General features: G+C 39.4%; 1 protein-coding gene across 4 annotated transcripts in view; it reads right to left on the bottom strand.

Annotated features, from left to right (window-relative positions):
* Positions 1-16,755, bottom strand: part of LDB3 (LIM domain binding 3) — a 501,927-nt gene that overhangs the window by 178,162 nt on the left and 307,010 nt on the right. For 2 of the 4 annotated variants that reach the window (XM_069610771.1, XM_069610770.1), the window contains exons 8-9: positions 15,218-15,388; positions 8,816-8,926 (exon numbers count right to left, since the gene is read on the bottom strand). The exons of 1 other annotated variant lie outside the window; for it this stretch is intronic. In XM_069610771.1, coding sequence (XP_069466872.1) covers positions 8,816-8,926; positions 15,218-15,388 — 282 coding nt within the window. The remainder of the gene's footprint in view (positions 1-8,815; positions 8,927-15,217; positions 15,389-16,755) is intronic. One more of the 4 variants, XM_069610772.1, reaches the window with a different exon arrangement.

Genomic DNA, 16,755 nt, shown 5'->3' with positions numbered 1-16,755 from the left:
GGAACCCGGTATGAAGGCCCAATGTCTTGACAAGGCCACTACAAGCAAACACAGACTCTAGAAAAAGCCAAAAACAAGGCCAAAAACTATAAATCCCAGACACTAAGTGACTATGTTCCAGTCAGGAGGGCAAAAAGACCTCGGGAGAGAGGAAATGAATGAGGGCCATGGCCCCAATACAAGTTGTTAATTTTGTACCCATCACAGAATGCCCCATTCTGTGTGCTCAAGCAAACCTAATTCCTAGACCAGTTTTTTATTGTTAATTATAAAGTAACCATAAACCTGTTTTTGGCTTCGAGTGATCTGTCGAACCCTATCCGTGACAAGCATCTAGTGCGTCTGTAATGCTATCTAATTCCTGTTAATGTCTCATATATCTGGTATAGTGCCCATATGTAAGGTACAGCCTCACATGTGCAGGTCATGCCATCATATTCTCAGTAATGCCTACTTATGCCAACTAATTAGAGCTGAGGCCTCCTAAACAGGTTCTCCGATAGACTCCTGCCTGCCTCATAGTTTCAAGAAACCTATGCCAACTGCATTGGTATCTGAATCTGACAGAATCATTATTAATCCACCCTTTTCTTGCACGAAAGTACTGATGGAGTTCGACGGAGAACCCTGCAAGCCACTCATGGATGGTTTTGACTGATTAACCCTAACAATTTTTGTGCTATCTCCAATTGTAAGCTCATGGCAAACTTGGAGGATAGAGCAAATTGCACACACATCATTAAATGCACAGAGGAAAATAAATGAATAGTCTGTGTGTAGGTAGGCTTCAGACAAAAACACAATATGGAATCCATTATTTTGTCCACCTGGGATGAACTAAAAATGAATGGAGACAGGGACAACACATCAGCTCTAATTTGACTTGACCTCTCATTGTCATTCGACCTAGTCGACCATGCCATTTTTAAACAACACCTCCATTATTTTGGCATCAGAGATAAAGTTCTAGACTGATTTGGTAATTCCTTCAGAACTGCATGCGGAGGATCTGTGTCCTATGTCTTTGACACAAAAGATTGGCTTTCTGGGGGGGTCCCATCATCTTGGCATTGCTTTTTAATCTGTACTATTACCATTCCCATCCTTTCTAAGATCAATCAATGCATTGTGTTAAAATTAGGCAGATGCTACCCAGCTCCTTCTAAAGATTGATGCAATTCTTCAAGCAGAACAATCGATGACCTTGAACCATTTATCACTGGACCCAGAGACAACAGAGGTGCTTCTCACAGACAATCCCATATGTTGCAATATTTTCCTCTCAGATCTCTTAAATTAAAAGTTCCCCATCTTTGCTGCTACTGAAGGTGTGATTATGGATTGCAAACTCAGAGCCACACATTAATACCATTGATATACAATGCTTCATCTAATTCAAAACGCCAACAAAAATCCTTCCTTCCCTAATGCTCTCCCAAAAATGCACTGCCATCTAAGTTGCCATTCTCTCTAGGCTTGACTATGCTAACTGTCTGTATCTAGGTGCCCCCGCTTTCTTACTTGCCAGAAGACAGAGACTGCAGAATGATGCAGCTAGGCTAGCACTTAAACTATCATGCAGAGTCATGCAGAGATCATATACCCCAGCCTTGAATTCATTATATGGACTACCAGTAGCCCACATACTCGCTTTTAGGCCTTATGCGTTAATTTGAATGATGTACATGCTCTGGGACCCTCCATTATGGAGACGGAAACTTAGATCTTCAGCACTTGCGTCGTTGGTCATACCATCCTTTAGAAAAATGGGAATGGGGAATCCAGGTTTACTTTCCTGACTCCCAGGCTCTGGCACACTCTTCCAAGTCACAATGCATTCAACACTTTCAAAAAATCAATCACATTTCTGAACTTCTCCTGAACCATGAATGAAATTAATTAGTCTGCCATTATGATTGGTGAAGGGATCAAATATTGTAATGATTTTCTCAAATCACATTTCTCACATTATTCAGCGAAAGGAAACTGGAGGGCTCCACATATTTCACTCCTATTCTATAGACACTCAATCCATCTCCCTTGTTCACGTAGCATACATAAAGACATTCAACACCTTCAAATATTGGAATCTTCAATGGAATATTGAAAGATTTTAATGACCCCCAGCCGCTTTAGCAAGATCTGCTTATAGACCTCTTACTAATCACACCTCACCTCAAAAATATATGTATGATTTCCTGCACAAGTTTCTTTGCACCATACTCCTTTAATTAAGTTTATTGCATCTTCATTGATGAAGCACATCATTTTGGTCTTTGCAATTATGAATTGGTTGGAGGCAGAGCCTCTGTCCAGCAACAGGTATGCAGCAAATCGTTCAGAGAGTAGCGTGGAGCTCGAGGGCTGCAACAGACTGCTGCCACTAGAAGTCCAACTTTACTGATTCTTTAACTTTAAAACTTTATATTTTGCTACTGTTTTATGATCATGATTTTTTTTTTTATAATTAGATCCACCATTGAATCTTCAATATATATATTCGCCCTAATTCATCAAAAAAATGTCTTTCAAACTCTCAAAGCCCATTTGCCAATTTTCTCTATGGGAATCTACTTGAAGAGAGATTTGTTCCTTGGGTGCAGTACTTCTCTCTCTTCCTTTAACGATTTACAACTCTGGATTTACTTCTCTGCTCTTTTGCCCATCCCCCTACTTATCTTTACTCTTCTACTCCTTCATATATTCTTCTATTTTTATATATAAAGAACACATGTACATAGGGCTCTGTGGTCCTCGACTTTGGGCAGCCTTTCTTTCTAGACCTTTTTCAAGGACAAGGTCTACCCATTGGATGACCTTGGTCAACCTCGCCCACAGTATACCTAGGACAGCCCAAGCACATATTGAGCTTCTAATGCACCCCTACTGCACATACTTTATTTCCAATGCATTATTCACAGCCCTTGACAAATTCATTCTTACACCTTCTCAAGCTCCTCTCCTCCCTTAAAACACTAACTACCTAATATTTTCTTTCATCTCATATCAATTCCAGTTACTGGCTTATGTACCTGGTGCCCAGAAAATTGCACCTTTCTACCTTTCCATGTCAAGAATTGCTTGTCTACAGGGTGAGGATAAGAAGGGGAGACTCCCCCTGTTATCCCTCGTGTGGCCCTCCAGCAGCCATTTGGATGCTGCTAATGGATACGGTGAAGGACAAGGTGTTAGAACTGCAGAAAGTAAATATCATTGTTATGGAGCCATGCTTCCGCTCTCTATTCAGAGTCCCTGAATTCTCCTAACCTGCATTCTCCTAATGGCACGCGTAGTGTAGCTCAGTTGCAACATGCTCATCTTGGAAGCAAGACAATACAGGTTTGAATCCCGGGTCCACGCTCAGAAACCTCTTCGTTATTAAGCATGTTATAAAGAAACAATGATAATTATAATCTGAGGACTCGAGGACACAGCTGGTACCACTGGTCACTCCCTAAAGGACTTGATGCTCTTTTAAGCTTTAAACATTGAAATACATTTAACTCTACCTTTCATGCCTCACCCCAAATTGCTTAACACAGCAATATGGAAGATTCCTAGACATCTTAATCACTCCAAAACTCAGGTGAATTGATATTTACCAATGAACGTTCAGCCAGGTCTCATCAGAATACAAGTGACTACAAGCAAATAAATGTAACCTCCTCATCATATGGTGTGAGGGTGTAAAATAAAATAAATGCCTCTTAATTAGCATGTGCATTTATTTCCTCGCCCACTGTGCCTGCAGCAGACAGTTTGAATCATGCTACTACCCTTTCGTATTGCACTGCCTCTTACCCAACTAGCATCAGTCACGTTTGTGCCCAATGGATCCTTGCCGCTTGGCTACTTACATCGTCAACCATAACGGCCTCGCTATGGTTCCACTCATCCCTGTAAATGGAAAGCCTAATGGTAAAACACCCACCTGAGTTTGGGCCTTTTTTTAAAAATAGACCATCAACCAGATGCTTTGATTCTCGGGTAATAAGCATGGAAAAGAGTATCCTTCAATTACTTAGCCACACTGGTCCTACAGGAATATTGCCATGGAATCACCAAATATCTGTGCCACAGTGGCAATGCTATGAAAACAAAGGAATTACAGAAACTTGCTCTGGAAAACTGAACTGTAATCCAGCAAATATAAATATATATATAATATGTAAAAATAGGGAGTTAGAAATTACATTGATCTTCTGTAGTAACTCCCAGCCCACATTCAAAGCATCTCCCCCCGTTCCATTCATAATCTTGTATACGACTGCTGGGAAAGACAGAATACAATGGGGTTCTCTAGAAAGCAGAGAAAAGTCTTCATATGCCAATGCCGTGGAATAACCAACAAACATCTGGATTCCCAGTAGTTTTAGACTGTATTGTACACTAAACAAACCTGTGTTGTTGTCGATGCAGTTAGGCTGCAAAGGAAACTAAATATTTTCAAACACCACAGTCCTCCATATGAAACGCTATCCTTGTTGGGCTACGACATGTCTAGGAACGGATCCACTTGGTTAGATGGATTCAGTACTCTCGAGTCCTCCTTATTTTCAATACTGGCTCCTACTTCCAGCAACTCCATAGTCTATTACACCAAGTGGCTAATTTGTAAAAAATAAGTGCCAGGGCTCAAATATTTTCTAACATGTCCATCAGACGTCAGGATGGTCAGCTCCCCACCTACTGTTGCCACACACCCACAGCTGCTCTCCATGCTGTCAACATGTATGGGGATAAAGCTGCAACTCACCGGCATATTGTGGTTGACAGATGTACTCACCACGGCATACGTTTGATTTACAAATGCCAATCAACATACACATAAAATAACATACTTGTCATGCCTTGATGTGAGACAGATGTTTAAGTTTGTCTTTAAACACAATCATCATTTACAGTTTGCTCTGATTCTACAGGTGTTTATTATGTGACTGGCAGTTAAAATAATAAAGTTGCCAAAGCACCACATCATAATCACACTGTTTTTTGACAATAAGTGCCAGGGCTCAGAAATAAGTCACAGGGCTCAGCCCTGGCAAACACCCCCAAGAATTAAGCACTGATGACACCTCTTGCCTACTCTGCTCTATTCCTTCATGATAATGCATAAAAAGGGCTGCCCACCTCTTTTTCCAGCCTAACGTAGCACCGTATCATGAGCACCTCCTCTTTGGAGTCTTATTACTCTACTTCACGGGCTATACATCCTGAACCCTCCAGAGGAAACTCTGCTCAGCCTTGTGGAATATGGCATACTTTCACTCCAAAATGCAGCTGAAGCCCTACCCTCTTAGCCATTTTGGACAAGTACACCCGCTTCAACTGACTGCAGCCAGTCCAAATTAAAATAAAATATCTCCTCCTAAATGCCACATCTGCAGGACAATCTGCAATCAACATATCTTAAGTAGTCCCTTAAATCTTGGCCTACTGGCCCTAGCAGAGAGCTGTTGCTCCAAAGACTAGAACAGACATGCTGTGGTGGGATTAGACAAACCCATTCACATTGCTTAGTCTGATCATCTTATCTTGTTTCAAATACCACACTTGATTGTCATATCCTCTTCACCAAAAACCTGGGATGGGAAACAACTAGTTGATTAGAACGGAAACACATACTTTCGAGGATCTGTTATATTCTTGCTACTAAGCCAACACTACGTCTGCATTATTAGCTGTACCTCCTCTGCTCTATGTGATGTTATTCATTGGAAAATCATCTCATCCATGTACAAGCTAAATTACAGGAACTAGGTCACCACTATTCTATACAAGTGAAAGAAGACAGAGCTGTTCCAACATATTGTTACATTTTGTCATGGTGAATGTTTGATTTTCTTTTTGTCCAGCTGTTTTAGACATTAATACTATCCACAACAAACATGGCATTAATTGAAGTGGTGGATACCTAATTTCTTGCAGTCAAAGTGCAGACCTTTATCCACCTCAGATCTTACTGCGAGGCCATGTGCCAACCGAGCACTTCATTTAACACAAAATTATAATCTATGATAGTTTAGCAATTTGTTTCCAGTGAAGGTCACTACCACATGCCTCAACATTGCCATCAACCAACATCCTTTAGTTGTGCCGCATTGACAGTCCTGCTGTGGACACTGAGTCCCATTTCAATACTCCAAATTTTCCCTTCTGAACCTCCACCAATTTGAGATCCTAATTACAAAAAGGTTCCCTTCCCGACCTCTCTCTGTCCCATTGCAGGACATTTCAAGCACTCCTAGACTTATGGATTGTTGCCAAACACGTGAAAAGAAGTTGTAGCGGTGCGCCATTTAAATATCCTTAATAGCACCTACTAAAATCTTACCAATTTCAGAACCATCATAAATGTTCCTTTATTTGCTAACCTCTTGAAAAAATGGAAACAATTCAATTTGCTATTCCTCCAGTCTGACTTCTACCATGGATGACAATCCTAGATGACAGGCAAATACTTGAAACTCAACCTCCACCAAACTGAGTTTGTGCTCCAAAACAACCTACCCAAACTCTTCATGAATGTGTTATATGACTCTTAAAGGGCTCATGCCAAAATGATTCCTGTGCACCCAATGTCAGTGTTTTACAATTGACCAGTGTTTTACAATTGACTGAAAACCTATCATTCAAATAGCACATCAACTCAAAGAACTGCACAGTGCGGGATGACCAATTGCTCCTAGGCAAAATAAAATCCTCCTACGACCCATGACTTCACAACCACACTTTAATCCCTTCAATTGTTACACCTACATGGGGTAGGAGTAACACAATCCTCTCAATTGGTACTGCCTCGGTCCTTATAACACCCAAAGTATTAAAAATTGCTAAGGCAAGATTCATTGCTTCATTTCAGTCTGTCGTACATTCAAGGCCGCATCCACTCAAGTGCCACCTTATTAGATCGGATCTACGCCATGTCCAGCAGTCATAGCAATTCCATATGCTGCACTTGCACGATAATGGAATCCCAAAAGCGTCCAACAATAAGGGGAAACAGGATCCCTTCTGTAATGCGCCACCGCTGTGGAACAATATTCAACCGAACATCCACATGGCTCCAATGCTACCACAGTACAGAAATGAACTAAAGAACCTCTTGTTCAAACCGTTCCACAGCTAGTGCTTTAACACAAAAGGGCATGCCACAGCACCTCTTGGCATTACCCATACAGTCCATCTGGCTAATGGTCTACTCTGCATATATCGCTCCAACCTGAAAAGTTCTCTGCTACTTTGCAGCAAGGTTCAAGTTTTACAAAAAGTTTGACATGCATACATGCGTACAAACAACCTCTTCTAAGCACCTCCATTCTTTCCATTTCATTTAATTCCTCGCTTCCCAGAGACGGGTTGTGGTGGAGAGAATTCCATCCACTTCTCTTCCCCCGGCTATGGCATGGCAGCTACCTGGGTCTCCATGACAACCCTAGTCACATTACAGATGGCGGAATGGCTGCTGATCACAGGTGGCATCATCACTGTCTCCCCATTCTACAATGGGATCAGCGAATAATCACCAAAGCTCTCCCCTGACTCATCACTAACTAGATGATTTCAAAATAATTCAAATTCTGCAAAAAATAAAATCATATCTGTTGACTTCAGCATTCTTTGGATCCTGTTTTTGGACTACCTTACACAAGCATGGCATGAAGCCCATTACACATGTGAAATAAACGAACCTGAAAGGCGTACAAAGCAATGGTGAGCAACGTGAAACAACATGGCATTGTATAAACTCTACTGTGTCATATTGGAAAAGGTAATGTATTACAATTCAAAGAATGTCAGGAAACAAATTAGCCCTCATCCAATAGTCGGTACATGCAAACACCCATTTCATTGTGGCCTGCAATGGCCTTAGTCCTAAAGGTAATACTGGAAGGAGTTTACCAATCTGTAGATCCAAGTTAGATCATTGTAGGACCGATTGTCGCATGACAACTTGTCAGAAAGAAAGATTTTCACAAACCAAGGTATGTGTTCATATGGCTCCAAGAAGGAGGCATACGTATGGAAATATAACAGGAGAAGAAGATGGTTAGCGATGATGAGAAGGGAAGACACACAGTTGAGAAAGAGGACATATGAAATTGTGAAGTTGGGGGCTGGATGGGAAGGGGAAATGCACAGATCTAGGAATTAGTGCAGGCCGAAATGAGAAGCAGAAGGTGAAACTAAAAAATTCTAATTCTAGGAAGATGGACATCTTACCAGGAAGGTTACACTAATCCTTGAAATTGCTCAGATATTCTCTCTAGGGCTGCCATTTTCCAAGACTGAACTTCCTACATTATATTTTTTCAAACCATTCTTGCAGACAATGAGGGTGCCCTCTCCTTGAAAAGAAAGGCTGTGAGCATGGGCCGGGCTGCTCTCTACAACAATCACTCTAAAATGCCACAGAGGGCGTCCTACCCCAAATATAGGGGACCATGTTGGCAAAGATTAGGTCTCGTGATGGCGATGGGGCCAGGAATTCTGGGAACCTATTTCATGTAGTGCTCCACAAATCGAGGGAAGATTAAGCAGAACAAGTCACACTGGTAACACCCCAGAGGAGGCAAATCATGACTCTTCATCATAGCCTTGCTTCAATGCTCTTTTTTCACTGTATCAAATGCCAATGACCAGATTATGAATTTGCACATATAAATTAACTCACATGAAAATATTTTGTTAATGTTAACATTCACTTTTCTTTTTTGTGAGATTTCTGGTACCCCAAACTGGTGTAAAATTTAAAAAGGGTTAAAGAAATCAGACAGATAGACAGACAGACAGACGCAGTGGTGGTTGTGTATACCTAGACTGTGCAGACAGAGCAGTTGAGATAGTGGAAGCTGCCACGGATATGTTCTTGGTGCCTGGGTAAGGTTTGGCATGTGCGGAAGCAGTGCTGCTGGCTGCAGGCGCTCTGCAGAAGACACAGTAAAAGCATGAGATCCTGGACATGCACAGCAGAAATATAAAAACACATTGACAAGCTGCAACCCCAAAACATAGAAGGTACATGCACGACCAGCGAATGAGCCAGGCTTGCAATCCAGTTTAAAAGCAGACCATAGGCTAGGACCATCACTGGACCACCCAGTATAAAGATGGGTTAACAGGATAATCCTTGTAAAAATTGTTTACATTTCAATTGAAACAAGTAATAAAATAAACAAATAAATAAATAAAAGCAGAGATTCAGCTGCAAATGAAATGATGACAGGACATTAGTTTGAAAACAAAGTTTGAAAATGAAATCTCAAAAATGAAAGTTTGAATATACTCTTGCGTGCACTTTGCATTGCTATGCCTTTAAGTTAAAATGGAAGTGTGCCATCTATTTTTTCTTGGGGCATATCATTGGTAAATGCCATGTTTTAATAATAGGTATAACTGTTACCACTCCACTAGTCACACTCCCTTCCACCATACTGCCGCCTATCTAATACATGTCCCTCACCCTTTAGTCATACATTGGTTGCTAGGAATGACGATTGGGGACACCCACTGCCAGTACCCTTTTTAGACTACTGACCAGTCCTCTGACTTTACCCTGAAAAAAAAATTGTTTTCTGTCCTTTTTTCAAAGGCTTACATTTAAATATGAAAATGACAGCACACCCATGTTTCTTTGAAACCACCTCACATGTTCATCCTGTTTGTTTATACACGCAGTGGGCTCAATTCATGGAATTATTTGTACATTTCAAAGTGACCTTGTACTGTTGAAAAGTGACCTTGTACTGCTGAAAAGTGACTTTGCACTGCTGAAAGTTGACATTGCACTGCTGACACAAATTCTGATTCATGGAACTGTGCAAAGTGTATTTTTGCAGTGCAAAGTCAGATGCATAGCCAGTATTGTCTAACAAGTGGGGACTGAACTAATGTAGTTGGGCCTACTGCAGTGACATTAACATATGTAAATTCCCACACAGACTGCTGAGTGGGCATTTACAGTTTTTGGGTGGGCCTTGCCCGCTCAGGCCCTACCCTGTCTACGCCTCTGTGCAAAGTCTGTGCAAACTTATTTTGTACTGCAAAAATGATTATGCACTGACTTTGCACAGACTTTGCATACTTCCATGAATCAAGGATTGTGTCGGCAGTGCAAAGTCACTTTTCAGAAGCGCAAAGTCATTTAAACCATGCAAATAATTCCAAGAATCGGGCCCTGTGTGTCTTTTCTCATAAATTACTTTTGGTTTTCTTTTCAAATTTTTCTTTTCAAACATTTGTCTTTTTAAACTTATATTTTGGAATGTAGCTCTATATACTGAACTTATGCTTCATCAGGTACAGATCACCATCGATAAAGCGCCAAAAAAGGTGTATTCATTGTACACAAAGTGCAGGCAGAAGAGACTAAGGAGAAACGGAATGCTAAAAAGCATCCATTGGAAGCATGCATGCCCTCAGAACGATGATTCACCAGCACACAGACAGAGCTTAAGTGTAAGAGATGACAGGAGCCAGCTAGCAGTTATTCTGCAGCAGCTAATATTTTACTCTGTGGAAGGCAAGAGTTGCATTAGTGCAACGCAGTCTTTGTCAACCCATTTGGTCTACACATAAATGAAAATGTTTCAGCAATGCATAAGAAGGCAAACACAACAGTGGCAGCTGTCAGTTTCCACTCTGACCAGGCAATAATCCACTTTTTCCCAATACTCTCACCAAGCATGCACCGCCATATTCCTTTTTTTTTTAAACACGAGTTTAACTAAAGTTTTGCACAGTACAAAAAGAGCAGCAATTATTTCTTCCTGCAAAATCTTAGCAAAAAATAAATATAATGCACCAACCAGATAGATTTTTTTGCTTTGTAGTTTATAATAACTTTAATGAAATGCGCTATTTATGCTTCTAGCAGGGTATTGGCTAGTGGGCATAACATTTCTAGTCATAACCTTATGGAAAATAGGCATGCTTTTCTGAACAAATCCATGGTTGTTCACATCCCCTGCATGTTTCATTAACCGACCCACGCCTGACTTACTCATAGAGACTATTTGATTAATTGCCAGGAATGTCTCTGGCATACTCTGGACTGACTCTTTTCTTTCTAGGACTAAGGTAGAGTTACTCATAGTAACTACCTTGAGAATTGTCTCCTTACTTTTCACTTTCCGTTAGAAAGTCAGAGCTACCTCAGGTTATTTCTTTGCGAATCACTTAATTGTTCTCTGGGTGAAATTCAGGATTACGTCAAAGTAACTAACAGTATCTCCTTTCTAAATCAGTCCCACAAAATTATCTTCCTGATCATGCTATCAAACTCCAAGCCTCCAAAGCAGAACACCATATCTCAATGCTTGGGGTGTAATTGTTTGGTATGAATTGAAGGACGTCCATGAAAATAGAGTAAGTCATTATAGTGTGAGGCTCAGTCCCTTTAGTCTGGGTTGGTAGGTGAATTAATTCTTTAGGTACATTAATGTTCTATTGGGAAACACCTTTTGTCACCTCTCTTCCTCTCCCTGGCAAGGAAAGTGAGTAGTATAGCTTTTCAAATAGGACTGGGTGAATGCTAATTTTTAAACCTGTGCCTTTGAAGACCCTATGCCCATTCTGACAGGTACATGGTTCATTTGGCATTACAATAAAAGAAAGACTAAGACTGACTTCTCTGAAAAGACATCTATATATATATATTCACATACATTTCTGGAATCAATGCTGATGCTCCGATGTTATATTGGCCAACATAATTAGGCATAAAAGATGACAATTTGAGTGCCCACATAGATAGCTCATGGGTTAGGCACTGTTGTCCTAAATAGGACCAGATTTGAATCCCACCTAGGCCTTCTAAGGCCTTCATCTTTTAGAAGGCGATATAGTGACTACCCTTAAATTGGTTAGCAAGAATACCTATTATAATACATGTCAGCCTGTAATAATCATATAAAAGACTGTAGGTGTTCTTAGTACAGGCAAGTTGTGATATTACTACTGACCTGCAATAAGTAAATGACATCACAACTGATCTGTAATCAGTTATTACAATTCAGTTGTGATTTCACAATGACATGATTGAGCCAGCACAGAGCACAATTCCAGTTGCCACTACAGTAATTAATTGACGCCATGACAAGCATTTCACATTCATTTCTTGTAGCATAGCTTTCTATGACACTTCTCAGCCGTTAACTGATAATGAACCTTTTATGGTAGTATGTTTCTTTTGTCCACTGCTGGAGATCAAGAATCTGCATGCTATGTCTTCTCTTAAGGCATAAATGAAAAAATGTTTAGATGTATTTTATTAAACTACTTAAACTATTTTTCTACAAAACATTAGAGCTGCATGTTAGTTTGTTTTAATCCAAACGGATTCTAAATTGATTTTGTGTATCAGCATCACAAGAGACATTGACCAATCAGGTGGCTGGAATAGCGGGCGAGAATATACATTCTTTCACCGCTGTTCCAGCCACGGGAGGCCATTTTCATAAAGTGGGGAGGAAACAGAGAGCCTCTCAGATATAAAGGATAAACTCCATTGCAATTACGTTCCTGAGATCCCAGCCCATTTTACTAGACAATCTGTACGGATTTTGCTGTCAATCATATAGTTTGTTGGGATGGATCCTGACGGCTATCCTGAGTCAAGGATGGTCTTGATGTCGTCCTAATGTTGCCACAAGTGATTTCATTGCTGTTACGCAATCTATATACGGACTGGCAGCCAAGTACGTGGTTGTTCATTTGCTCGCACATTTAGATATACTAGAAGTTTTTTCTCCATAACAAGATGGACAACAGCCAGTGCTGCTTAAGCTTTGCTTTCACACAAAGATGTGTTTACATTATTTTGGAACACTTGCTGGCCATGCTATAGGCTGGTTTTGTTTTCAAAGGGTGGATTGGGGCTATGCTGACAATGCCTTTGGTAGGTCTTGCAGTAGAATTAAAGTGTAACTCTGCATTGAAACTCAGAGAAAGATTACTGGATTGTTGATCATGCATTTCCAGCCATGCAACAGCATTGCATAGTATCCATCGGGAGGACGTTGCAAGAAATAATTGGTCTACTGTTTGTCATGCTTTGTGAGTGGGTGAAGAGATTGGTTGGGCAAACCTCAGGTTTACATAATGCCCATTACTTACACAGTGTGCATCCCATAGATCCACACATTGAAGTCCTCAAACAGAAGAATATTTTGTGTAACATACTTTGTGAGGAAGGTTGGGTTGGTTATTTCTGCCCTCATCAAATTATGTACAGAATATTGAAGGGAGGTATGCTACCCAAATTATTCCATTTTACAACTACTCGTTTTTCAGGTGTTTTAATATTTAACATGTAATTTATCAAAGATAATTTCCATGGAAACAATGTGATTTTGACCAATATGTATAATGTACCTCTTAGTTTAACTAACATGCTGAACATGATAAAGCTTGTTTTTCAATAACATTCTATATTTCTAATGTCATGTTTTCAGAATACTACTGTTGTCAATTTGACACTTTCCAATTAATAATACAAATAGTTGCAAACCGTTTTTAAATGCTAATTTATGCGGGCTATTGTTGCTTTTAAAGCCTCTTCTAGAACAATGTATTTTTATTTTTTGCATCTACGTATCTTTCTAACAATGTTTTTCTATGTCCTTTTTTGAATGGTCATATATATGAATACAGCTCATTTATTTCTGCTATTTTTTCTTATACAACTCATTGTACAATATGTGCAATTGAATATACCCATATGTTAACATTTATAAATGGAATACAATTAAAGTAATTATTTAGACTTCCTCTTTTATATGATTTGATGAATACCCCGCAGATTGTGCCATCATATCCAGGGCAAGGTTTAACTGCATCCACCTAAGGGCCGTGGTGGCAGCATGTTCTGGGAAGGGGGGTAGTGGACTGATTCTGTCCAGTATGCGATGCTCCCTATGACGATTTAGCTAACTTGTTATTTTTTTGCCCTCTTTATGCATCTGACAGAAGGCGGCTTATACAACCCTTATTACAGAAACAGGGCTTTGTACAGTATCGACTTGCATTGATATATTTGTTGTGGGTGGACTCTCAAAGCGTTGGTTGGTCCCTACTTTCATTTGTGAAAAAAGCATTGTACCAAAGGAAATGTTTGTTGAATATAGTGCCCTGAAATTAGCTAACACATACCCTCCAATGAATTGCAGTTATAATCCTTTTTAGGTGTTATTATCCACAGTGTTTTTTTATGGCTGTATGTTTTATTGTATATTAATTTTTAGATATCCGTGTATTGTACACTGTTTTTATGGATTGTTTACATTTATCCAAAATAAACATGATGATGAGTCAATTCTTGAATTCATTATTATATGCTTTATTTGATTTGCTCCTTTAATTATCTTTATTTTCAATCGTCTTTGACATTTGCACAACTGATACCAGCGTTTTTAAATGTGTATACTAATTATAATCTCCATTATGATTTATATCAATGAAGTTTACATTATTGTCCAATCTTTTTTACAATTTCATAGTTTCTACTTTTTTAGAGTTTGCTTAACACTAAAAAAGGTATGAAAAATTACACTTAGAAGATTTTGAAAATGTATGTATTTGTCTCATGTTGTACTTTTAATACTTTCACTTTCTATTTCACACTACTACTTTTAATGAACAATGGTACTGCTCTTAAATGCTATTTTATAGTATTGGGTTTTATATTGCACAATGCTGCCATTTTCATGTTCTCCTGAGTGATAGAATGATGCTGACTATATTATTAATGTGAGAAATGACATTTTAAAGCACCTTAAAAGACCTATATTTAATGCCTTAGAAATACACAGTTTGAGTACTTTGTGTGATAGTTTTGTGTACGGGTACTGCATTATTGAATGGGGTTTTTTTAATTGCCCCAGCGTTAATGTTTGCCCTCGCTTTGAATGTCTCTTTCATTAAAGTCTTAAAAATTAAAAATAGTGCTATCCAGCTTTCATTAAGATCATTTATAATAAGCATGCAGTAGCTCCCTTTAAACACAATTACATTATGAGTAAAGTTCTATCAACAGAATATTGTGAAGCACAAGAAATTACATTTTACCAAGAATCTAGATGTGCATCAACTGACAAAAGATCTTTGTTATGTAGCACCACATTTTGGATAGTAAAAAGGGAACGTGTGTGTTATCTTCTAGATGTTCAAATAAACGTTGAAAAACTGATTCCCATTCAACTAATCAAGGACGCATTACCTTTGGAAAGTGGGCGAGAAGGATGCAGGCTCTGGGATTGGCAGTGCTGTTGGCAGGCATGGCATCTGATTGGCTGGGTTTTGAGTAGCAGAAACAAAGCAGTTGCTAGAAGCAGCTGGTGCAGAAGCAGGGTGATAGCCGGTAGGTGCTGACGCATGCTCGAGAGGGATACTAAGTAGAGTTAAATTGAATGAGATAATGATAACCTAAAATTACGTGTTTAGAGTTTTTCACCACAAAGTTTAGGTAGTAAAGCAGAAAGCAGCAGGACACACATTTTCCAGAAAAGGGCTTTAAAAAAAATACAAATAGAATAATACAAATTAGGTAGACTTTTCACAAAGCATTATCAGGATTATTAGGATCAAAAATCAGGATTAAAAATGGTTTTAAGATTGAAGTGTAATCTCAACTGCAACTATTCTCAGTATGAATGATCTCACCATGAAAACAGAAATAGAAAAAAAAACATTAAACAGTGTCTTGGCTAGAGACGCCAACATGGTAGCCATTTTGGAATGGATTAGCCTACAATATGATGCAAACAGTACTCCAGCTTCAAAACCTAGCACCAAGCAAACAGGCTTCCTTCACATTAATAAGAGGGTTGCACAAGTACAAGTTAATAAAAGGGTTGTATACGAATTGATTGTTTTAGAACTGCTCGAATGACAATTGACCTTTTCACAATTGACCGAATTGTGAAGGTCAATTGTACCATATATGTGGGGGGAAACCCCCCACAAACCCCCACCCAACGCCAAACCCCCCAAAACCCATATATATATATATTCGGTCAATTGTGAAAAGGACAATTGTGACCCTTTAAATTCGGTCAATTGTTCATTCGAACAATTGTAAATGACCAATTTGGGTAATACCAACACAAGTACTAGAATAAAAAGTGCACAGAATATTGCAATTATTTGTTATTTCTATAAGAAATATTACTAATAATGTAGTTGTTGTTTCTGAGCCAGCAGGGATAGAGAAAAGGCAGGGAACCTGAACCAAGAACTGCATCATGTCATCAGAGAGAATGTATAGTTCTTGTCTTTGGCAAAAGCTGGTTACAAAAGGAACCCTTTTAGATCATTAGCTGACTACCGTAACCTCCATCCATACCCGAGTACTGTCTAGGTTGGACATGGGGATGTTGTTTTCCCGACCTTTCCTGATTCTTCTTCTTCTTCTTCTTCTTCTTCAGAATGGGAAACAGTTTTATTTTTGGGTCTTCTTCCATTACAGTGGCTTCCACCACAGTGTGGTATACATGTTTAAACTATGTTCCATCGCTCATAAGGTGCTCGCAGAGAATTCTCCTAGCTATCGGGCTAAAGAAATGAAGTCTCCACTGGTTTCAGATGTACACACCATTGGGACATCTTGCTCTTGGAAATCCCACATTTGGTTAATCCTCGACCTTCCCCCATTTCAGAAAGGTTTTATTTTACAACTTTTGTCTTCTCCCCTGCTTGTTCCCCCCAACTTCACATAAGTCTATCCCAATTGTACATGGTCTTCCCCATCTATATCTA

Source organism: Ambystoma mexicanum, chromosome 8 (assembly GCF_040938575.1).
Source record: "Ambystoma mexicanum isolate Mex_15411 chromosome 8, UKY_AmexF1_1, whole genome shotgun sequence".
Lineage (NCBI taxonomy): Eukaryota > Metazoa > Chordata > Amphibia > Caudata > Ambystomatidae > Ambystoma > Ambystoma mexicanum.
This window is presented reverse-complemented; position numbering and strand designations above follow the sequence as displayed.